General features: G+C 36.6%; 2 protein-coding genes across 22 annotated transcripts in view; one reads left to right on the top strand and one right to left on the bottom strand.

Annotated features, from left to right (window-relative positions):
• The window catches only part of LOC149748554 (uncharacterized), a 230,834-nt gene extending 228,232 nt beyond the window's left edge, over window positions 1–2,602 (bottom strand). For all 17 annotated transcript variants that reach the window (XR_016394101.1, XR_016394102.1, XR_016394108.1 and 14 more), the window contains exon 1: window positions 1,898–2,602. Coding sequence is in view for 4 of the 17 variants with exons in the window: in XM_089916605.1 (XP_089772731.1) it covers window positions 1,898–2,528 (631 nt within the window). In the remaining 13 variants the exon portion in view is untranslated. The remainder of the gene's footprint in view (window positions 1–1,897) is intronic.
• The window catches only part of ITPRID2 (ITPR interacting domain containing 2), a 38,856-nt gene continuing 18,103 nt past the window's right edge, over window positions 2,378–23,130 (top strand). For 3 of the 5 annotated variants that reach the window (XM_022567186.3, XM_022567185.3, XM_022567188.3), the window contains exons 1-10: window positions 2,419–2,737; window positions 3,092–3,137; window positions 6,105–6,154; window positions 7,007–7,063; window positions 9,707–9,746; window positions 9,832–9,930; window positions 11,171–11,379; window positions 12,248–12,948; window positions 18,612–18,684; window positions 22,308–22,396. In XM_022567186.3, the coding sequence (XP_022422894.2) occupies window positions 2,527–2,737; window positions 3,092–3,137; window positions 6,105–6,154; window positions 7,007–7,063; window positions 9,707–9,746; window positions 9,832–9,930; window positions 11,171–11,379; window positions 12,248–12,948; window positions 18,612–18,684; window positions 22,308–22,396 (1,575 nt within the window). In that variant the 5' untranslated portion in view covers window positions 2,419–2,526. Of the gene's footprint in view, window positions 2,738–3,091; window positions 3,371–6,104; window positions 6,155–7,006; window positions 7,064–9,706; window positions 9,747–9,831; window positions 9,931–11,170; window positions 11,380–12,247; window positions 12,949–18,611; window positions 18,685–22,307; window positions 22,397–23,130 lie in introns of those variants that run through there. The other 2 variants (XM_022567184.3, XM_089916600.1) reach the window with 2 other exon arrangements.

Genomic DNA, 23,130 nt, shown 5'->3' with positions numbered 1-23,130 from the left:
TCCACATCTAACATAAATGTATTTCTTCCTCCACCTTGTAGGCTTTAGTAACTCAGACATTATTCTTTATGTAGAACTTCTGCAACGTTGATTGGCAGTGGGTCTACAATACAGTACTTGTTTAGAAAAAAAAATCCTTGCAGAAGCAAGCAAACAACTAGACTCCTCAGGTGTAGTATGGCATTCATTTCTGAATAAATTAAACACCTTGGGCAGTTTTCCAAAATCTCGAAGTTGAGAATACAATTAAAACCCCTTATTTTTCAAAATAGCTTGCTGTTTCAAGGATTTCCTTCTTTATTAGCTCTGTATCCTCAACGTTTTACATTAAAATTATCATGTAGAAGAAAACATATGATTGTGCTATTGGTGACTCAAGAATTGCTGTACTCTATTCTAATGTTACCTGCTGGCAATTTTTCCCCCTTTCTTTATCATTTGACTTGGTGGTTTGCTTTTTAAATATAAAATGTGGTTCATTATTCTCAAAAATTCTTTATTGTCTTAAAGTATTTAAACAACAAAACTAAGTAAAAGGTAATAGGCCATAGAGAAACAACATAAAGCAAGTAAATATTTTATCCATTTGACAGTCCATTCTGAAAAATGTAAAGCATAGAAAATTTACCTCAAGAGAACTCAATGTTCCTTGTGGGATTAGCACTGTACTAAAAGTGTAAGGTGTGCAAGAAGAATATAGAATAACGTTCTTTAGTCTCCATTTACCGTCTGCCTAGGAAGTCAAACATACCCTCAGAAGCCAGTCATATTATTTACTGCACAGTTCAGTCCCAAAATAAATGAGACAGACATTCAGTTATATACCAGGGAATTGTGGAAAATATGTGACCAGAGGTGGTGGAAAGATGTAGTCCAGGAAAAGTTCTGGATCAGCTGGATCTTGAAGATCAACTGGACAGAAAGAACAGGAATGAAATGAGAGGCTAGGATAGAGAGTTAGCAACAGCATGTGGAAATGATGGAACTGGGTAGGGTGGGGTCCATCAGGGCCCTGAATGAAACTGAAGACAGCATACTTTGTTCTCTGTGGCTTCTGACCAGCCCTTTCAGTGCCTTCTCTCCAGGTACCTCCCTCACTTGCTTTCCTGCTCACCTTTCCTACAGGCAGCTAGACACTGGCCTATTTTGAAGAACCATTAAACTGTTAGCTGCATTTTGCTATAGGACTCTTGAAGGCTGGAAAGCTTTTCAGATTCAAAGAAAAAATTTTTTAAGATTCAAAGAAAAAATAGTGAAACGTCAAGGCAATGAGATACCAGTATCCCTGTTCTAGCTCCCCCTCATATTTCACAGTATAAGGCCCAGAATGATATTATCATGGTTCTGGGAAGTTTGTCTGGATCTTGGATATGATGTTGAATAGGATTTTATAGTCTTTCTGCTAATAAGATTTTAAAAATAACAAAAGGGACTGCTCAAACTCATTTTTAAAATGTTCTAAACCTTTACATCATTTGTATCTTGTAGCACCAAAATCCAAGCAAGTATTTCTACTTTTTCCCAGCTGTTCATTGCTCTATTTTCCTTCACCTCTCTATGTCTAATTTTAATGTGGAATTTCCAAATTAAATCTTTCATACATAACACGACCACAACAAATAACTTTCTTAAGCGTGAAAGCAGCACTCCACGAAGCTTAGTCTTTTCCAGTTTTGATATTTTGACAAGAAATACCAATTACGCGCCTCTTTCTCCCATCTTTCTCCACCATTTCTTGGACAGAATTCTTTGGACTCCTCGAAGAATAACTTCCAGCGAGCCCAAGCAGACACTCAGTTTGGACGCAGTGAAGAAGGGCGTTGAGTGAAACTTGGCCTTTCCACATTCCTTCTGTTTTTGGGGTGAGAGGAGAAGTTAATAAGCAAAGATTACTAACCAACAAGGAACCAAATTTCGCCTGCTCCGCCGGCCGCGGCGGGGTACGGGGGATAGGGGACAGAGGGCGGGTAGCAGGGGACAGAGGTCGGGGGACAGGGGGCGGGCCTTTCCACTCCGCGCTCGCCGCGCCCCGCCCTGCGCGCCCCCGGCCGGAAGGGGGCGTGGAACGCCGCTGAGGGAGGGGCGCGCTGACGCGCGGCGGCCGGCCAGGCCCCTGGCGCGTCAGGCTGAGGCGGGAGGCGGGGCGGGGGCCGAGGGGAGGGCGGGGCGGGGGCCGAGGGGAGGGCGGGGCGGGGGCCGAGGGGAGGGCGGGGCGGGGAGCCGGGACTGGGGCCGGCGGGCGCTCGGCTCCCAGCCGCGCTCGCTCGAGCCGCTCGCGCTCCCGCGCCGCGCCGCGCCCGGCCGGCTTCATGTGAAACGCTGGCCCTCCGCCCCCTCCCTCCCCTTCCTTCCCTCCCTTCCTCCCTCCCGTCCCCTCCTCCTCCTCCTCCTCCTCCTCCCCCCGCGCCTGCTCCAGCTCCCCGGGGCCCCCAGCCCGGCCGGGCGCTGACCGCAGGGGCTGGGGTCCCAGCCGCCGCCTTGTCTCTCACAGGCTCCGGTTGGGGTTGCGGAGCCCCCGGTGCAGCCATGGACCGGCCCCTGGTGGCGTCGGCGGAGGCGGAGGAGGAACTGGAGTGGCAAGTGGCGAGTCGCAGGAGGAAGGCCTGGGCCAAGTGCCGCGGCTCCTGGCAGGCGTCGGAGACGGAGGACCTGTCCACAGAAGCGACGACGCAGGACGAGGACGAGGACGACGAGGAAGACCTCTCTGGAGCGAAGCTGCCGGCAGCCGCGGGGAGAGGTCCGTGCGCCCCGCGGGGCAGCGGCGGGCGGGGAGCTCGGGGAAGTTCGGGCGGGCGGGGAAAAGTCTCGTGCGCTTTGGGCGACTGCTGTGAGTTCTGGAAGATCGTCCTGGGCTCGAGAGGCCGAGGGGAGAGGGGACACTTCCGACCTTTAAACGTGCGTGCTTGGTAAGGCGTCTCCAGCGTCGAGACACCCAGGTGCTATCATTTCCCTTCAGATGGTCTCTAAGCCGTGTTGCTTAGGCTGCATTTTGCCCCCAGTAGATTTTCCTACCTGGGGGTATCCAGGATGACCCCACAGTCGGAGTCCTCCTGGGGTCGGTAACGAGCTGTCCCCTCGCTCTGCCCCGCAGGAAACGTGCCCAACGAGAAGATCGCGATATGGCTCAAGGACTGCCGGTGAGTCCTCGGTTGCGCCGCTCGCGTCCCGGGGAAAGATCAGCGCTGATGGGACGCCTGGGCGGAGTGACTCGGGCCGCCGTCCTTGCGGGTCCCTTGGACCTCGTAAGCCATAAACCGGAAAGTGAGCCGGCGGATAGCTTCCTCCTTTAAGCGATTAGAAATGGAAGTGCTGTGACCGCCGATTATTTGGTGACCATGTTGACTTCACAGTTATTAGGACTTCAGCTCCGGTGCGTGATGTTAGCATCAGAGATCAGAAACCTGAAACAGATAATCATGCCATGTTATTATGCTTGCCCTGTTTCTATTTGAAAGGATTGTCACATTTCACACAGGATTTTATTTTGCTTTTGTTTTGACATGTGTATATCTGGCAGAAGAGCCATTTCCCTTTCAAATGTGTTTTAGATGAATGTAATTTACTTAACTACACTAACCAGGCTTTAACTTTATGTTGGTGCCTTAATTCTGTTTGGAGAGCTGTTAAAACTAGCTAACTACTTTGTTCTAGCTTACTTCTTGGACATGCATTTGTCAGATGGCCCTGGAATTCACAGAAGGGAAATAGAGCTTTGAAGACATTCAGGCTGCATAAATCTGTTTAATTACATGCTTTGGTAGCTGGTACAGAAATGTTTGATAAAGTACAGAGGAGATTAATCGTATCTTACTACAGTAAAATGTACTTGTTTCATATTTTAATTATTTTTTTCCAACTTATTTGCTACTTATAAAATCTCACATGAAGAATGTTGGCTTTTTAACTTTTGTTAAGGTGTTCGCTTCTGTACATATTTTTTGCCATCTAAATTTGGGCTTTTCTTAATCTTTTGTCCAAGTACCAGAGTTTGAGAAGTCTTTTCTGGTGGGGAGAGAGAAATGATTCTTATATATGCCAGTTTATTTTTCTTTCTTAAAGACATAAAATATTGGCCATTACTCTGTTGCTATCCTGTTTTGGTGAATTGCCTGGAGCCTTACTGAACACTCTTTATTATAGAGCTCTTTAACCTTTATTGAGGATGCCATAGAACCTTCTGAGATATGATGAAATATATGGACCTTTTCTCTAAAGATGCACAAAAAATGTTTAAGAGCAAGAGAAGAATCATGTTATGTTTATTTTATGGTGTATGGGAGTTAAGATTATATAAGAGTTATATCAAGTAGACAGTAAATAAGTGCATCTTTTAAGATAAATGCAGTGGGCAAATGTTAACATTCACCAAGACACAAGATCTCTGAAAATTCCAGGAGTTTTGTTGGTAATCTTGATTTATGTAGGCAGATTCTATAGTCTGTTGCAGATTTCCTACATAGGTTTCTTTCTTGTTCCCTACAGCTTCACCTATTCTGTACGAAAGGGACATTCATTTGTACTCTGGAGAGCTAGAACAAAGTCTTTTATTGTTAGCTTTATTATCACAGATTTGACTGCTAGGATATATGCAAGTTTTTTTTTTTCCATAACAATTTAGGGTCCTTCCCAGAGTCAGGCATCTGTCTACTTTGTATATTATGTACAAATGATCTGAAAACAGCATCCGCCCCCAACCCCCCTGATAAGTTCTCAGATATTCTTTGTTTTCTTATTGCTTTCCATATCCTGAATAAAGATACCATGTTGTTTTTCCTTAAAGGGAGTCTTTATTTTGGTAATTTTTTTTTTTTTTTTTTTTGTGGCTAAGCTGAAACAAATTGCTTGAATAAGTAGCATCTAAGAAGGGATAGAGTTTTTGATAAGATTTGTAAGAGGGCAATTATAAGAGTGAGAGACTTGTTTTTGAAGGAGAATGCCAGTTATATTCTACTCATTTGCCATTTTCTGTTGGTGCCCAGGCCAGTTGAGACATTTACAGAAGGAGTAATGCAATGTTTTGTCCTACGAAAGTAACCACCAGGGAAGAGGAATGACTTTTTTGAGGGCATAAAGTATAGTTTTATTAAAATATATGCAAAAACTTCGAGGTTTTATTATCTTTATGGTCATGACTTATTCTTTTTCATTTCAAAAGCACTAATTTTTAAAGAACTGCCATTGCTTGTATATTTGTTTGTAGAAACTTTTAACATTTAAGTGGCATTTCAGTAATATTTCTTTGAAACTGATATTTTTATGATTGATCCCATTTCTGATGTGAATTTATAACAGGCATAAATTGTTGCTGACGAAAGGCTTATAACACAAAGTAGAACTTTCATAATGAAACAACCTGTTTCTTTCTTAACTTAGTTTTGAGAAAGAAATGAAAAACATTTTGCATTAAAAAGATTTCTAAGTTATCTGTGTTTGAACAACAAGAATGTGAAAGAATTTTAGTAATGGCTAGTTCTTAGGGTTGATTCTCAAGCCAAATTTTTAGTAATTTTCTTTTCAGAGTTAAATGAAGAATACATGTATTTTTTTTAGTTTAAAAGCCTAAAATTCCAAACTTCTCCATTGTTTCAGAAAAGATAATAGTCGGGGTAAGGGAGGCATTGAGTGGTGCTCTAAAATGCTTGATGGGATTTGAGAAAACTGTTGAGCCTTATTTCTAACTATACTCTGACTTTTTAATTTTATTGAGATAAAGATTTGTTTTTTCTTAATTCTCTTTCCTGTTTCTAGGGAAGGGATTGAGGGGAGCAGACATTTTCTTAAGACCTGTTGTCATACTCTTTTCTTTTTCTGTTTTTGTGAAGAAAATGCCAATTCATATCATTTGTAATTGCCATTCTTGCTCTTAATTGCTGGCAGATCAGACGTGTGATTAAATCATTCCTGGTGATCTGACTTGATGATAGGTATTTGCTTAGTAGGATATTACTTATGTAATTCACTTGCATTCCATGTGCATTTGGGAGGAAAATTCAACTGTGATTAGAAGCTTGCTTAGCTATAACCCTTTAAAGTGTAAGGCTGTGCAGTGACAGCTTTCCAGACAGCTTTTCAAGACTAAGGTTTATATGTTTGTGTGGTTTCAGTACCCCTTTGGGAGCCTCACTGGATGAGCAAAGCAGTAGTACACTCAAGGGTAAGAGAAAGTTGCCTTTCTAAATCTGTTCTTTATGAGGGTCCTACTTTATATGTCCTCTGAGTGAAAGAGTGTGTGTGTGTGTATAAATTATAAAAGTGATGTTCATGTTTATAAAATATGGTGTTTTAAGATAAAAGCCTAAAGGGAGAAACCTTGTCATGAACCATAAAACAGTGATGAGTTTAAACAAATTACCAAACCTTTCCACAATATGAAACTCGTTTCTTTTTATTGTCCAATTAGATATTATAAAGACTAATTAAATACAGAAATATGATATGTAAACATAAGGAAAATATATGTTGAGTGAATCAGGTGAGCTTTAGTGTAGCATTTAGTGTAGCATTTCTTTGCTTACATTAACCGAGATTGCCACACCTGTGCAAGGCAAAATTCTGAAGTTCAAAGTACAACAGGAATGTGCAGGTAGTGGTAAGGCATATGAAAAACATTTATAGTATCAGGAAAATCTGGCTTGAGCTCCTGACTTAATATAAGGGGGTAAAAGGAATGATTGTGCTGGGATCTGGTTTTCCATGAAACTGTTGGGTAAGATACATTATCTAACTGAACATCTTAGAGGCTTATTAAGTATAAAACAGCCTGTAGATTGGGGCTTCTAATAACTTTACCTGGCTGCAAATCATGGTTTCCTTTACGATAAAGTGAAAACTTATATTTCCTTCCTGAAATTATATAATCAGAATAACCTGTGAGTACATTCAGGTCTGAAATGCTTTACTGTGTCTTATATTTTGCTTGGTCAGTTTGTTTTAATTAAAACAGTGATTTTCTGTGGGGGTCAGGAAGAACAGAATACCAGCATGAATCTTCTAATGTTTCTTTCAGGTGTGCTTGTGAGAAATGGAGGAAGTTTTGAAGATGATTTGTCCTTGGGAGCTGAAGGTATGTTTGGAAGAACTGTACCTTCATATAGTTTTAAAATTAAAAAAAAAAAAAGAGAGAGAGAGAAAGTCACGTGCTTTCATGTTTATGATCCTCAGAGCTAAATTTAAAGTTCTTGAAAGTGGCTCAGACACATTTTACAGAACCTTTTATGTGTTAATAATCTAGTAAGAGCCTATAGGAGACCTGTAGGAATGGCTCTGGAAAACCATTGTGCAATGTCCAAAGGTCTTCCTTGGACTCTGTAGCTTACAGGAACTATTTGGGGGCAAACAATGGTCATATAACTGAGGGAAGAATTGTCCCTCAAAAGGAAGGAAACTTAAATATTTACACGTGAGAAAACTAAAGTGAAGCTTATTTTAGTGTGAGGTAGCCTTATGTCAGACTTAACAGCTGCAGCTTGTCTTTCTCTTTGCATTCAAGTGTCTCCTGTCTTTCCCGCTTCCTCTTTTTCCAGATTTTTAGAAGATTAAAGGACAAAGACAAAATAGAGTTACGAGAAGTTAATTAGAAAGCATTATGCTGATGTCTGTTCAAGGCTGCATTAGGATTTTAAAAGTGTATTGTGCAATGTTTAAATTTTCACAGATTATATAATCTTTTCCTGTGGATTCATAATAAAGCTTTCTACAATGTAAAATTAAGAATTTTTTTATTGTTTTACTGGTATTTTAAAATTATTGGTAACTGTATAGCTGGGTTATTAATGTGTGCTTTTTAAAAAAAATTTATTTATTTTTGGCTGCATTGGGTCTTCATTGCTGTGCATGGGCTTTCTCTAGTTGCAGCGAGTGGGGGGCTACTCTTCGTTGCGGAGCGCAGGCTTCTCATCGCGGTGGCTTCTCTTGTTGCAGAGCACAGGCTCTAGGCGCGTGGGCTTCAGTAGTTGTGCACACGGGCTCAGTAGTTGTGGCTCGCAGGCTTCAGAGCGCAGTCTCCGTAGTTGTGGCACACGGGCTTAGTTGCTTCACGGCATGTGGGATCTTCCTGGACCAGGGCTCAAACCCGTGTCGCCTACAGTGGCAGGCAGATTCTTAACCACTGTGCCAGCAGGGAAGTCCCAATGTGTGCTTTTTATTAAAAAAAAGAATTAAGGATTTTATTAAATCTTTTTGAATTGTAAGTTGATGAATAGTGAATTTATCCACTGAATTTAATATCCTTGGTCTTTTGCAGTTTGAAGTCAATCTGTATGATAAGAATACTTATTTAGAGCCTTCTAACATTGAAAACTCTAGAATGTGTATATGTTAGTTTTTATATTTCTGTTAATTTGCTTTTAAGGAATAAACTCTATAAAATAAACTCAAACTTACTGCTTCCCAATCAGGATAGTTGAACATACTGTTAACCCCTTATTAAAATTCATTTTATTGTTATTGTAAATAGCACTTTTGATATCTGCCTTAGTAGTTTCACAATATAGAATTCTTTTTAAAAACTTCATTTTTTTAGAGCAGTTTTGTTCACAGAAAAATTGAGGGGAAGTTACAGAGATTTCCAACATACTTTCTGCCCCACATGTGCACAGCCTCCCCCATTGTCAACATCCCTCACCAGAATAGTACATTTGTTACAATTGATGAAACTAGGATAAGGCATCATAGTTACCCAAAGTCCATAGTGTATGCTAGGGTTTACTCTTGGTCTTATACATTCTATGGGTTTAGACAAATGTGTAACGACACGTATCCATCATTATGCTATCATATAGCGTATTTTCACTGCCCTAAAAATCCTCCGTGCTCTGCCTGTTCATCCATAGTGAATGATTTTATTGGAAGCCAGACCCAAAAAGGAAGTCTCAGAGAAGAGTGGAGCTATTATGTTGTTTTACTGAAAATTGTTTCAAGATTATTTTCATTCATTCATTATTTTCATTGCATTCATTCATCAACCTTTCTGGTTGATAAGAAATTGCCATGACTCTGCAGATCAGAAATGAAAAAAGAAAAAAGTCTGTTGTGCTGAAAAAGATGTGTTTTTAATTAATTTCATTCTTTATGTTTGTCTATAAAATTTAAATGCAGTAAATTTAACCCACTGTAAACTTAACGTTAACAACATTTATTTGTTTAGAACTTGTAAGTCTAGGATAAACTTGAAAGGCAACTTTTAAAAGAAAACTTATGTTGAAATGAGTAGGAATTTTCAAAGTAGGTGCATGAAAAATTGGTTGTAACTGGAGTGAATTATCAGCCTTAAAAAAACCACATGTTAGGAATAGATATTGCCACACTTAAGTAATGCTAAATCATGTTTTTGCTTTTGAGGTATTCTTTATTAACAGTTTTTAAATTTAGTAATTAGAAGCACATATACCACGTATCTTCTTACTACTTATTTCAAACTGTTAAATTTAATTGGTTATTTATATATCTTTTTATATTAAACATTCAGGGGAGGTAGTTTTACATTGCTAACAAACAAAACCTAAAACACCCTCCAAAAGCTGCTGAGTCTGTTCTTATCTATCTGTATATTACCTTAATGGTGCAGATTTAATGAACCAGGACAAGAGTCTGGCATATTAGGCATTTAGCTATAATAATGTGGTTAATTTGCTTTCTTGTTGATTGTATCATAGTAGTTATTGTCCTACTAACAGTTATGCTTTGCATATATTCTTTTTACCTTTAGCCAACCACCTCCATGAAACTGATGCTCAAATTGAAAACTGGTACGTAGCTGTTTGTTTTTTTCCTTTCTAAAAATGAAGAACAGTTATGGAAATAAAGTTTTATATAATCTAATTTTGTTTATAGCAATAATATCTTGGCCAAAGAGAGAAGACTACAGTTTCATCAGAAGGGGAGAAGTATGAATTCCACTGGATCCGGGAAAAGTAGTGGAACAGTCTCAAGGTAACTTATTCTGGATTTATACTGCAACTACATTGTGTTGTAGATGACCTACTCTTATCCCTTTTCAGCCTTGGATTTGGCTTGGTAGTATGAAGTCAAAAGGCATCCACAGTGTTTTGTGGATCAACATAACTGAGAGAAGAGAAGCGTCTTCTTTTTTTTTTTTTTTTTTTAATTAAGATTAAATAAAAATTAACAGATACGTTAAAAATGCTGCTGGAATCCATTAATGAGTATTTTGAGTCCTATCAACAGCTTGAAAGAGGAAGTCCATAGTGGAATAATTTCTACTTGGCAAATTCTCCATTCTGCTACGGTCTTGAGTTACTCTGATATAAAAATCAGAATAAACCTTTATAATTTAAAGCTTGATATTTAAGTGTAGATTTATCTTCATATAAAACCAAAGATCTTTAAACTATATATTAAAATAAGCAAACACGTGTGCATAATGAACCAGTTTAAACTATTATCCAAATTATTGTTTTGGAATTTGAACATATTCTCTGAAACAAATTGAAATTTCCTTCTGCTCAAGTTCTATTTCTAACATTCCTATTTTCCCTGGTGAGTCTCAGCTTGGATTATCACTGGTATGAGAGATAAGGGTTAATAAATGTTCAATTCACAATAGAATTAAAGCAAGAATTTACCTTTGTGTAACCCATACTCTCATTACTTTACTCCTCCTACTTCCTGAGTGCAAGTGGTTAGAGAGAAGTTGAAAGTAAGCTCCTCCTTCACTTTTCTCAGATCAGTTGTTACCTATATTGCCTCTTCTAGGACAGCCAAAGAGCAGAAAAACTCAAGCTCTGCAGAATGTCCCTTGGTACCAAAGTTGTACCAACTTCCTAGTGCACTTTCCCGTTTCATTTTTTCCTAATCTGTTTACTCCTTATTCTCCCTTATCTGTCCTCAAATTGTTTAGCTGCTTTACTGGAAATCTCTTTAAAATGACAAAAAAAATAAGGTGAGGAATCAGAGCTTCTTACTGAGGATGTTCTTAGGGCTTAGCTCTTTTTCCCAAAACTAACAGCTTGAGAGAATGGACCCTTTTTAAGGGTTATTTATTGCATTTGGTACCCAATGTATAAAGATGCTGAAATAAATAATGGGTTAAACAGCAGAAGCTGTAAAAGACTTTTTCACAGGAAAGCAGGAATATGAATTCATTTATATTGTGATATGGACTATTATAAACTTACATCTTGTTGTTTCTTTTTTTTTTTTTTCTTTTTAGTGTTTCAGAATTGTTGGAACTTTATGAGGAAGATCCTGAAGAAATCCTTTATAATCTTGGGTTTGGACGAGATGAACCAGATATTGCTTCTAAAATTCCTTCCAGATTTTTTAATTCATCATCATTTGCCAGAGGAATAGATATTAAAGTATTTTTGAGTGCGCAAATGCAGCGGATGGAAGTAGAAAATCCAAATTATGCTTTAACAAGTAAGGTTTTTAAATGTTAGCATATTATTTTTAAAATTATGGCATCTACAGCAAGATGGTCTTGTTTTTAAAGCCTTATTAATTTCTAGAAATAGCAGTGGCAATTTAATTATTGAGGTTGACACAACAGCTGTTTTGCATATTATAAATTTTTATTATTCTATTTACAGAAGTTAATTTACCTATTCCCCCCACCCCCCCACCCCATTCTCCACATACTTAAGTGTTACATCCGTAGAATGTAACTTGTAGAATCTTATACTTATCGCCAAATTGCTTTTGTTCCAAAAGGAAAGAAGTAGAGGAGGGGCCTTGTTACTATTAGTTGAAGTCAGTCAATTTCAGATGCTTTCATGTAAATCTACAATGGCAAGGCTAATTTGATGATTTTTCAAGTTAAATCTTGCTTATTTTTCTCTGCTGACCAGAAATCCCCAAAATGGGATCCCTAGGTGGTCCTTGGATTAGCTTTAAGAGATCTATAAATCCAACCTCCCTCCCATTAGGTATAAAATATATACTTACATATACTTCACATTTGGAAGAGTTCAAGACCTAAAAACAGGGTCACAACTATAGATCAATAGCTAGTCCTTTCTGTTTTATTCAGTGTTGTCATTATGCTTTGTCCTTCCTTTTGATTTTTTAAAATGTAAATTCTAGTGCTTAAGAGTGAAAAATCTTTCTCCCTCTCCACAGTAAATGTAGAGAAGTTTTAAGTGATAGATAGGAAAAAAATCTGGTTTCATAATCTTTGTGATTTAAGTAGTTCAGTTATTGAAATTCTGAACGGTAGTGATGGTTTAATTAATATATGTGTGTATATACACATATAAATATATATAATTATTGTTTTTTCCTTTTATAGGCCGTTTTCGTCAAATTGAAGTGCTTACTACTGTGGCCAATGCATTTTCTTCTTTATATTCCCAAGTCTCTGGGACTCCCCTGCAGAGAATTGGGAGTCTGTCCTCAGTGACCTCTAACAAGGAGACAGACTCGCCTCCACCTTTAACCCGAAGTAACACTGCAAATCGTTTAATGAAAACACTATCAAAACTAAATTTATGTGTTGATAAAACAGAGAAAGGAGAAGGTAGTACCCCTTCCCCAGCAGTTGACAAAGGAAAGACTCTAAATCTTTCAGTGATGGAAGAAATTGGCAATAAAAGTGATCAAAAGTCTCAAAAAATTGTGAAGAAGAAAGATTCATCTTCTATGTTGGCTACAGTTAAAGAAGAAGTATCAGGTAGTTCAGCAGCTGTTATGGAGAATGCTGACATTGATAGACTTTCTGATGAAGCAAACAGTAATTTTAACCAAGAAGCTGAAAGTGGACAAAGTAAAGAAACTCAAAGTCATGAGAATAAACTGGGTGAGGAAGCTGGTATTATAAAAACTCATTTAGATAGCGATTTCAACATGTCCAGCCACAGTGAGCTGGAAAATAGCAGGGAGCTGAAAAATGTCCCTTTGTCCACACCTGAAAAAGAGCCATGTGCACCGTTGACGATCCCATCCATAAGAAGTATAATGGCACAGCAGAAGGACTCCTTTGAAATGGAAGAGGTAGGTAAAAAATTAATGAGAACTGTTTTAAACAGTGAGTTAGGGAAAAAAGTGCCAAAAAATGTTTTTAAGATGAAAGGTGGTGAATAGATTTATACTAGAAAAAAATCATCCTGATTTTGATTTTCCAGGTTTTTTGTTTTATGTTTCACAAACCAAGAAGTCCCAGGACTATGTGATGTCAAGATAATGGCCCCTCTAGATCTTCTGTAATCCATTGCTCATACTTGAACTTTAACCCCTTTTCTCTCTCAATTTAAGATTTTGATTCTCTGAGAAAGCCCTGAGAGAATATATCCAAACTCAGATCAATATTGCATAATAGTTAAAAATACAGGCTTTGAAATCAAACAGGTTTGAGTTCTGTTTGGGCCTGTTTTGGGCCACTGAATTGCTGTGTGCCTTTGGGCAAGCTTTTCTTAATGTATCTCAGTGGAAGGGTAGGTGAGAAGAAGGCTTTGAGGGTAGGTCTGGGAACATGAACATGAAGATATTTCCTGAAGGGGAGGATAGGGAATCTTGAGGAAGAAGGTTTGAAAGGCCACTGAAAGGATTTCTGCAACCCCAGAAGACCAGCATTTGGCTACTTTTTTTTTTTAACCTAGTGATATTCTTACTATTTTACATAAATTTCAAATTGGACAAGGTAAAAATATTTGTTTTGATGAGGTTCACCTAAAACTGCTTTTGAATAGTCAGAGGATAACTTATGCATTGGACCTATATACCTTGGGGCAGGAAACTGAACATTATCAAGCACCTACCTCGTGGCAGTCACTGTACTAGGCCCTTGAAGTACTTTTCTCTCTTCAGTGTGTGAGGCCAGCAGTGCTGGTCTTATTTTACATATGAGGAAGCAGGCACATATGTACTGCTAACGATTTGTGGCTATAAATTATACAATGTGCAATTTTTCTTTTTAAAATTTATTACAGAATAGTTTTAGTAATAGCTCACAGCTGTTTTAGAATCACTCGCCATTGTTTTAGGGAACTAGGAAACAGGATAATTGATTCTGCCCATAAAATGTCCTCTTAGGTGAGTGTGTCTCTCTCACATCAGTTAAGATTTTTCATTTATTGCAAAATTTCAATTGCTGAAATTTTTTTTTTTGTGGTCTTTGAATGCACCTCTTAATACTTTAATTCTGACTAAAAAGTGAAATAAAAAGTGAGCAAGAGCAGCCCTTTGAAATATTTTACATTTTTTGTAAGCTTCTTTATTTCTCATTATAATGAGTTCAGAAAATGACAACTTTAATTAGAACCGTTTTGTTCCATTTCACTGTTCGATTCTTTTTTTGGCTTTGTTTTGGTCTAAACTTGTCCTAGCATTCATAATTGAAGTGTTACCTCTTGCCTTCCTTTAGGGCCCCTCTTCCGACAATTGGATAGAGTGCAGATACTTGTTAGATACTTGCAGACCTGATTTGGTAACTCAGATGAGAAGACACTCATATTTTGCTTTTTAATTTCTAGAATTCCTGAATTCTAAGCCAGTTTTAAATTACTGATGCCATACACGAAAGTTCTTTACAACATTTATAAAGTGCTAGACAGATGTACTTTGGCAGCAAGTGAACATTTAATAATAGGCTGGTGTTTTGGTTATTTTTTTTCTTTTTTTTTTTTGCTCCCTCTGCTGGCAAAAGCAGTTAGTGAAGAAAGTAACAACATTGAAGTGAATATTTTTTTGAAGTACAAAATTATAGGCATTGGTGGCTTAAGGATAATGGAAGATTTTTGTTTTCAAAAAAATATATGGTCAACCATAGCTACATTGTAAATAACAGGGAATTTTAAGGATAATCCTTATTTTTCAGACATATTTCAAATATGGATAAAAACCTCCTAGAATTGTGTTTTTAATCCCTTTGGGAACTTTAAAGAAAGCTTGTAGAACAATGGATAAAGAAAGGAAATAATGTGTTTCTTTAATTTCCTCTTCTCCCAAGCTTGTTGAATCATACTGACAAATGAAGAGAACAATCTTATTAAAGCAGACTTTTAGATCCCATTCAAAGTAGGTCATTACTATTTTTCTTTTGCACTCCTTTCCCTTGAGGTTTGATTCCTATTGGGAACTTTCTTCCTTTTGTAAAAATAGCAAATAAATATAAGCTAGAGCACGCACACGCTGTCAGTAAGCCAGTTTTTAAACAGATTAACTGAATGCCCACTGCTTTGGGTGACTAGGTAGGAGAAAATGTTGCAGATGCGGCTCTGTGCATGAAGCTGCCTAGTCCCTCTGAAGCAGAAGGTAAGATCTGACAGTCACCAGGAGCAGAGAGAACTATTTAAATGTAAAAAGAGTTAAATAGATGACAAGACTGACCTAGGCCTTGGAGAGTGAAAGTGACTATCTCTTATGATAAGCAAAAAAGGCCAGACACTATTTTCAATTAAAAGTCAGTTTGCCATATAAAAAATATCTTGCAGACTGTTTTGGTGTATCTAAAAGTTGTAAAACCCCACTCTTGAGTTTTCTGATTCTTAGTGACTTGCTTGGATAATTCTTGTGTTCTTCTTGAAATGATTTATTTTGAATAAATACATCATGGTAACTCTCTAGAGCCATAAATTAGTAGCATGAATGATTCACAGGTAAACCAGAATGATTTTACTCGGTAAACAATTGTTCATCTTTTAGGCGTAAAGGAAAATCTTCTCATGCTTAAACGCCAGAGGAAGGAGAACTTTTATCTGTGTATTTCTGTAAATAGGTTGTCCTGTGTCTCTTACTCTATAAATAAACATTTAAATAAAGATATTATTGGCAGCATATACGATTTTTTAAGCTACTGAAGTTTTAGTAAATGTTTCTAATCCTGTTTTCACACTGATTGTTGATTTAACTAGTATACCTCATTACTTAGTCTTAGCCATTAAGTTTCAGGATTCTTTTTATTCTATTTACTGGCCTGAGTTAAAGTAATCCCAAATCAGTCAAATACCTGACAGGTAGTTAAGTTGTTCTGTTGGCCTTTCAGAATGAGATGTGAATTTGAGTCTTTGTACAAACCTGCTCCTTTTGAGTACACCGTAAAGCTTGGTATGGTCCGGCTGGTTGATAGGGTCAGACATTGGACAAGAACTCAAGTCATCCCATGCCCAGCCCCCTGCCCCTTTTTGGAAAAATAATGATTTCCTTTGAATTTTTTTGAGGTATCATTAAAAATTAGAATTGTAATTTTTGAAGTTCCAGTTTTGGATTTCTGCTGTATAGGTCTCTTTAAACCTTAGAGGAAGGGTGATTTGAGTTAGAACATTCTGCGGTGTTGCTGCTCTATAAAACATAGTACAATAGTATTGTGCCTAGAAGATATGTCTTAGTCAAGATAAATGTGACAGATGTTAAAAAATCAAACTAGGTATCTGCACGGTAGCACGACATTGATTCAAAAAGATGCAATCTTTGTTTGATTAAAATATTTTTAAAATGTAGTAACTCAAATGTGTGAATTATTCTAAAGCTGTTGTCCTACAGCTTTAAATCCCAAAACACTGAGACCAAGTGATTTTATCATTTTGGTTTACTGGGTTGTTTTGTGGGTTTTTTTTTTGTAGTTTTTATTATGAAAAGTTTCAAACTTACCCAGCGTTTAGAGAAAATAGTATAATGAACACCCATTATCCGTCACTCAATTCGGTTATCAATATTTAGCTATAGTTAATTTAATAAAAGACCAACTTGTAGCAAATGACCAGAATTCCACTGAGGATTTGAAACCATGGAATAGGAAAAATCCTGCCACATAAATCTAAGTTCTGTGTTTGCATTATAATTTTCTGTGGTGCACCCCATCTTGAATTTGACGGCTTTCCTCTGCACAACTGTAGTCAATAATGAAACCTAATAAGCTATGAAATTCAACCATTAACACTAGCAAGTCTATTTCTGTCTTCAGCAAGTGATTGATGATTTTGCTGAGTAAGTAGGAGGAAGGATCCTAACTTTAGTAACTTTATTAGTAAAATATGATCCTGTCAGCTCATTTTTAAGGGTCCTGTTCTTCTTTTCTTTCAGTTAATTATGGAGTTTGTAGTAGAGGGAGAGAGGGAGTTTTTTTTTTTTTATTGTCCATGGAGTAGCAGCATCTTGAAGGATAATATACTGAGGATACATATTCATTAAAGTCATGTTACCTTGTGACTAATTTTATAAATCTAAAGAATAGAATATGTGATAATTCTGCATTTAAAAATGAGAGATCATAATCTTTTGCTTAAGCTGAGATTCCTAGAATAAAATTAAAGAGACATTTAGATTTCTGTTATACTGTTTTTGGTCTGTTTGATATTTGGTTTACAGAAAACTCTTTGAAGTAGGCTAGGCCTGAATAGAGGCTAATAATAGACCTCCTGTTGACTACAAAAAGAAAATGCATTTTGTTTCTTTGCACACAAAACAATGGTTTTCCTCTTGAACTTATGTCTGCTGCTTTGAAGAATACGATTTTTCAATAAAAACAAAGATAGTAGAAACCATTTTATATATGATTTATAGGTGATGGTTTTAAATGACCAGTACGCGTTCAGTTTTCAAAAGATACATAAACGTGGATTCATGTTCAACTATGTAGACCAAAGATATCACAAATCAGAGCAATTTCTAAATTGGGTAATATCTTTAACCTTTGAAGTTTTTTTTCATGTTGGCTATTCCACTTTCACTCCTATGGAATCTTTCTTACTCTAGAATGGAGTCATTGCTCAAAACTGCGAGGGTTCTATCTAAAACCTGTTTGCTATTTGCTCTCCAGCTTGTTCAAGGCTGAAAGCCCAAATGTTTGGCTAGTTTGCCCACTTTACCAGGATGTTATTTATTATTTTAAGTACTAATCATTATAGGGTAAAGAGTGGGGCGTTAGTAGCATACCCCCACAAATATTTACTCTTAGTATAGGGTTAGTTATGTTAGGATAGATAGAGTATTTGGGGAGTGAGTGTGATGAGTAAAGAACCTGGAAATTCCTAAATTATGTAGTTGTTTAGGTGGGAAAAAAAAGACAGCATAAAAGGACAACTTCTGTGGGTTTGGTATCTTTTTGAGCATAATTTTCAGGGAGGATTTATGGCTAAGATCTTTCAACATTTTAGTCCTATAATGAAACCTGCTTTTCTACTTACAACTCCCAAGTTATGTCTTAAAAGAACATTTGTGTCGGGACAAAGCAGTCTTCCACATGAGTGGTTTTTGATACCTGAAAATTTGTGGACTTTTATAAGATTTTGCAGTGGGAGCATGATTGCCGTTTTTCAAGATACAAGACTTGTAATTGCTTCAAGTGTGTGCCAGTGTGCTGCAGTGAGTGTATTAGTATTTCTCCTGGGATTGACCTTACACTTTGAAGTTTAACATTTAGAGAAGAACTTTTAATTTTGGATCTGTTTTTCATTTAATGGTAACTTTTTTTAATGAAGTAGTTTACACATGTAGTTATTTTTCGTTGCTAGCTATAAGCTTGCAGTCCTGTTGTTAACTGAAAAATAGATCGTAAAATTGAGATGTGGGACATTATAGCGATTTTGAGATAGGATGCACTTTTTAAATATATAAAGCATTGGTACCTTCTTAGGTTGGTTGTTTAGTAAATGACTATTAAGAGGTGTTCTTCTTTGCCATAGATTCTTAAGTTTTAACTACTTAAAACTCTTCTTTAGGTTCAAAGTACAGAGGGAGAAGCTCCTCATGTTCCAACCACTTACCAACTAGGTCTTAACAAGTCAAAAAGAGGTAAGTAAACCAGTACTCACTAGTTCCCAAGCACATTACCAAAGCATCTTTGGGGGATTTGGAAAAGGTATTTTTTTTTTAATCTATCAGTGTTTGTAGTACCTGTAAGTGTAAAAAGAAGATTAGGAACACAGCTGTGCCTGCTTCATTATGGTTTGGTTATAGAATTTTTTTTATCTTCCTGAAGACTTTTGTGCTCATAAAGTAATTTTAGTTTGCTTATCTTGTAATGACCTCCTTACACAATTCTGTGTATTCTAAATACTTTTTCAGTTCTACACAAGGGCTAGATGGGAAGTGATAGAGCAACAGAGTCAGGCCTACTTTTTACATGGTTGGGATTGAAATGTACACTTGTATTATCCACCTCTGGGTTTTTATTATTTAAATGCGACTCCTAGGTGTAATAAATGAATGTGCCTCTGGCAGAAAACACCAGTCAGTCTCTCAGCAGTAGGTAAAGCTAGTTAAATTCAAACTGTAAATCAAAGGTCAGTGGCTCAGACATTGTTCTTCTCTTGAATTATTATTGACCAAAGAACCTTTGAATCCATTTCTTTCACTTTTAACTTACAAGGGAAAAACATGTCTGATCATCTTTAAAGTCACAAAGCTTTTGAGATTTAGAGAAAAGGAGAGAGGAAGTTAAAATGACCACTGAAGGTAGGAGTGTTTATTTTTAAAACTTTACACATGCTGAACCACCCTTATTTTTTTTTAAGCAAAGATTCATATGTATGTTCCTAGAATAGGAAATTACATGTTTGTTCTCTTCTGATCTCTGAAGTGACTTCATATGAGACAATTTGCATATAATTTTTCTTTTATTGCAGTATGATACTGAGAAACAAGAGCTCCACTCTCACTAGGTCATCACAGTTCTGGTCAGACACAAAATGAACTTTCCTGCTTAATTTTCTTCCCTTTGTGAGTCCATAAATTTATGTATGTGTTCCTGAGCCATAGGCAGAGTTCACAGCCATCCAGGAATCTTTGCTTTAGATAGGTAGACAAGGGATGCATTGGAAAAAGCAGCTTGCCCTGTGTCAAAAAGAGGATGAAAACAGCATAATTACTTTAAGATCTTTGAAGAGTAAGCTTCCTGTGGTGGGAAAGATGGAATGTGGTTTTTATTCACATCTGGGTTTCTTCCTCTTATCTATGTAGGAGCACTTATTTCTGGTGGCATAAGTAAAAATGGTAACATTTTTTTTGAATCACGTCTTTATAAAGTAACAGTAAAATGGTTTTGTGTGTGTGCATGAGAGAGAGGGAGTGAGAACAGTACAGTGTTTTAGTCATTTTTTGAAAGTAGCCTATCAAATTTTGATGTGATATGCAAATATCTTAAATTAATCATAGTGGCAGAATTAGAATCACTGGTATAATATATTCATTTCACAAAGTTAGTAAAAATGCATGTATAAAAATACTTCACACTTTAGTAATAGAACTTTTGAAGTTACAGTGCTTAATCTCAAATCCAGTCCTGGGATTTACATACTGAAGAAGAGAGGTTTAGTGACTCAACTCATGTCACAAGCTAACATTCAGTAGGTATATTAAGAGCAGTCCAACATTTTTCTAATTACTGAAGACATTCAGTATTCTCTTTAGTCTAGCAGAGTATATGGGTGTCCTGTTTATATTTCTCTGCAATACTGGATAAATAGAATTTCCACATCTGTTTTGTTCTCACTTTAATGTTTGCTCTAACTTCCTAGTTTTTAATTAGAAATAATGCCTTATCTCTTCAGTTAGGACAGAGGTCTATTTCTTTTTAGTTGTACCTTTTTCTTTGGTGAACTGTGTTTTTTAAACTGAAACATCTGACTAAAGAACCTCAGTTGTGATTTATAGTTTACAAAACAGTTTCACTTATGTTCTACTTAGTTTCTGAAGTAACCCTGTGAGGTAGAATGATTATCCCATTTTTTTGGAGGAGAGAAGTTATTGCTTATGATGATAAAGCCGAAACTTGAACCCAGGCTTCCTTGTTCTTTTCCACTGCCTCACACCTGCTCTGAAGCCTGAGCAGTCTACCCTCGACCTGATGTGTGTGAATTCAGGCAGGACTAACCGTGGAGAGGTGCACTCGGCACAGGCTGTAGTATGCTGCAGATAAAACAGATCTTAGCAGAGAGAACCTGAACGGAGCTGGCCAGGGCTTCCTGGGCTCTTTTGCAACTGCCCTTTGCCCAAGCAGATGGGGCAGTTTCACTTCTAAATTCTTTAAGAAACTGTTTAATTCTGTTGTTGCTTTAAGGAGATAGTTATCATTGATTCATTCAGCAAACATTTTTTATTGTTGGCTTGGTCTAGGTACTTGGGATACAAAGAAGAATAAATAACGTTCCTGTCTTCAGAACGCTGACAATCTAGTTTTTTTTTTTAAAAAGACATGCAAACACATAATTATGGTGATGACTCCTATGACATGTTAATCATTTTCTCAAATAATAAAATGCATAATCAGTACCTATGGTAACAGCTTATTCCAATTCACTTTCACAATTATTACAATTTACCTAGATTTATCAAGGATATGGATCAATTCCATATATTTCATTATGCAGTTTTGTTAATTTCAAAACAACATTACAGAATTATTTTAAATTTTTAATGGGAAAAAAATTATTCTGTTTCATGTTGCTCCAGATTGAACCTAAGGTTATTATAATATTTTTCAAAGTCAGGCAACCTGTAATTAATTTTGGATTTTATTGAAACATATTATTAAGTACTTTCTATCATTCAAGTCTTAAATGAATGTGGACTTGGTAAACACACTTTATTTAGCCTGTTGCTTTTTAAGTTCTGTGGAACTTGACTATCTCATGAAGTGTCTCCCTCAGTAAATGTAATAGCTGTAAACTCTCACCCACTGTGGTACTTGTAGTGTGGTTGGGCATGTGATCAGGCCAGCTGTGTTTAGTTGGTCATTTTAGTTACTTAAAAAAAAATTTCTCTAGGTTATACTAACCAGGAATTAGAGTTTTGAGGCCAAAAAATAAGCAAGTTTATTGTAAAATTAACAATATTACCTACTAGTTGAACCTATGTGATTGAGTTTCATTCAGTTGTTAAGAAATAACTTTCATAACTTACAAATGTTTGCATCATTTGAAACATCAGAGACATGTAAGTACTCTTGTGTACAACTTGTTTAATTTGTTGGCCTTAATTGTATTTTTATTTTCTTATTAGTGAAGGTAATAGAAGTTTTTACACACTACATTTAAACTTCTGATTTCACCTATGTGTCTTCACATATTTACATAATGAAAATGGTTTACTTTGGGACTTTATTTTTATTACAGCCATTTTTCATTTCAGGCTCTTGTCCTCCAAGGATAAGACATTAATTGGATTTACCAAAAAATACATTATAATTAGAGCTTAATTAGCAACTGAACACTGAGGATTTCTGATCTGATACAGTTTTGTTTGAATTCAAGTTACTTCCTATGCTTTGAAGCCACAATTTTGCATAAGTGATGTATACTTTTCTAAGAAAGAATCACTGTTGTGTATCATATATCTTTTGGGAATCATATATATGTAATACTGTACTCATTGAAGTCTTATTTAGCAGTTTTGTATAACTAAATTTCTTTTGGTAGATCAACTATTACGTACTGCAAGTCAGCACTCTGATAGCAGTGGTTTTGCTGAAGATTCGACAGACTGCCTCTCCCTTAATCATCTTCAGGTAAAATTTCCTATTGTAGTAGGCACTGTGATTAACTTCTGTATATTTAGGTGGTTTTTCACTGGCTGTATATTTCAAGACCATCTGTGTAATCTTTATTTTTCAAATGACGATAAGACTAAAATTCTAGGATGCAGATGTTATCTGAGCATTTGACTGCAAATTTTAGGTTTCACTAATTCTTCATTTCTCTCTGAGAAACAACAAAAAAAGCTTCTCCTTTATTTTTGCACCACCAGTAAGCAGAGTATTTTAATCCTTAACCTATTCTGTTATTTAAAAAAATTTTTTACCGTCATTGTGTTTCAGTATTTTACAATAATTATTTAATAACTAAAACTGTGGATCCATAGCTTGCTGAATATTATCTGACTGTTATGCTATAGTGTGTTAGATAACCCAGAAAATAGCCACATCTTTATCCCCAACGAGCTTATAGTTTATGTGTGCAGTACACAGAATGTACATGAAAAGTGTTTAAAACATCTGTAAGGAAATTTTAAAGAAAATTGGAATAAGAGAAAAAGAGAACCTAAAAAAGCCCTTTAGAAACAGCATTTAAGGAGTAGACAGACAAGAAGTTTCTAAGGAAACTCAGAATAATCCAGCAGGCATAAAAATTGGGAGATGGAGGAGAAACTTTTAAAAGGAGGGCTATGGCCATTGGAGTGAAAAGGTGAGAATTTGTTTATTCTGAAATTGAGTAGTTGAGCAAATAGTTCTGATGTATTAAA

Source organism: Delphinapterus leucas, chromosome 8 (genome assembly GCF_059928025.1).
Source record: "Delphinapterus leucas isolate spDelLeu-1000000601 "Yukka" chromosome 8, BTC_Dleu_Yukka2, whole genome shotgun sequence".
In the NCBI taxonomy this organism is placed as follows: domain Eukaryota; kingdom Metazoa; phylum Chordata; class Mammalia; order Artiodactyla; family Monodontidae; genus Delphinapterus; species Delphinapterus leucas.
This window is presented reverse-complemented; position numbering and strand designations above follow the sequence as displayed.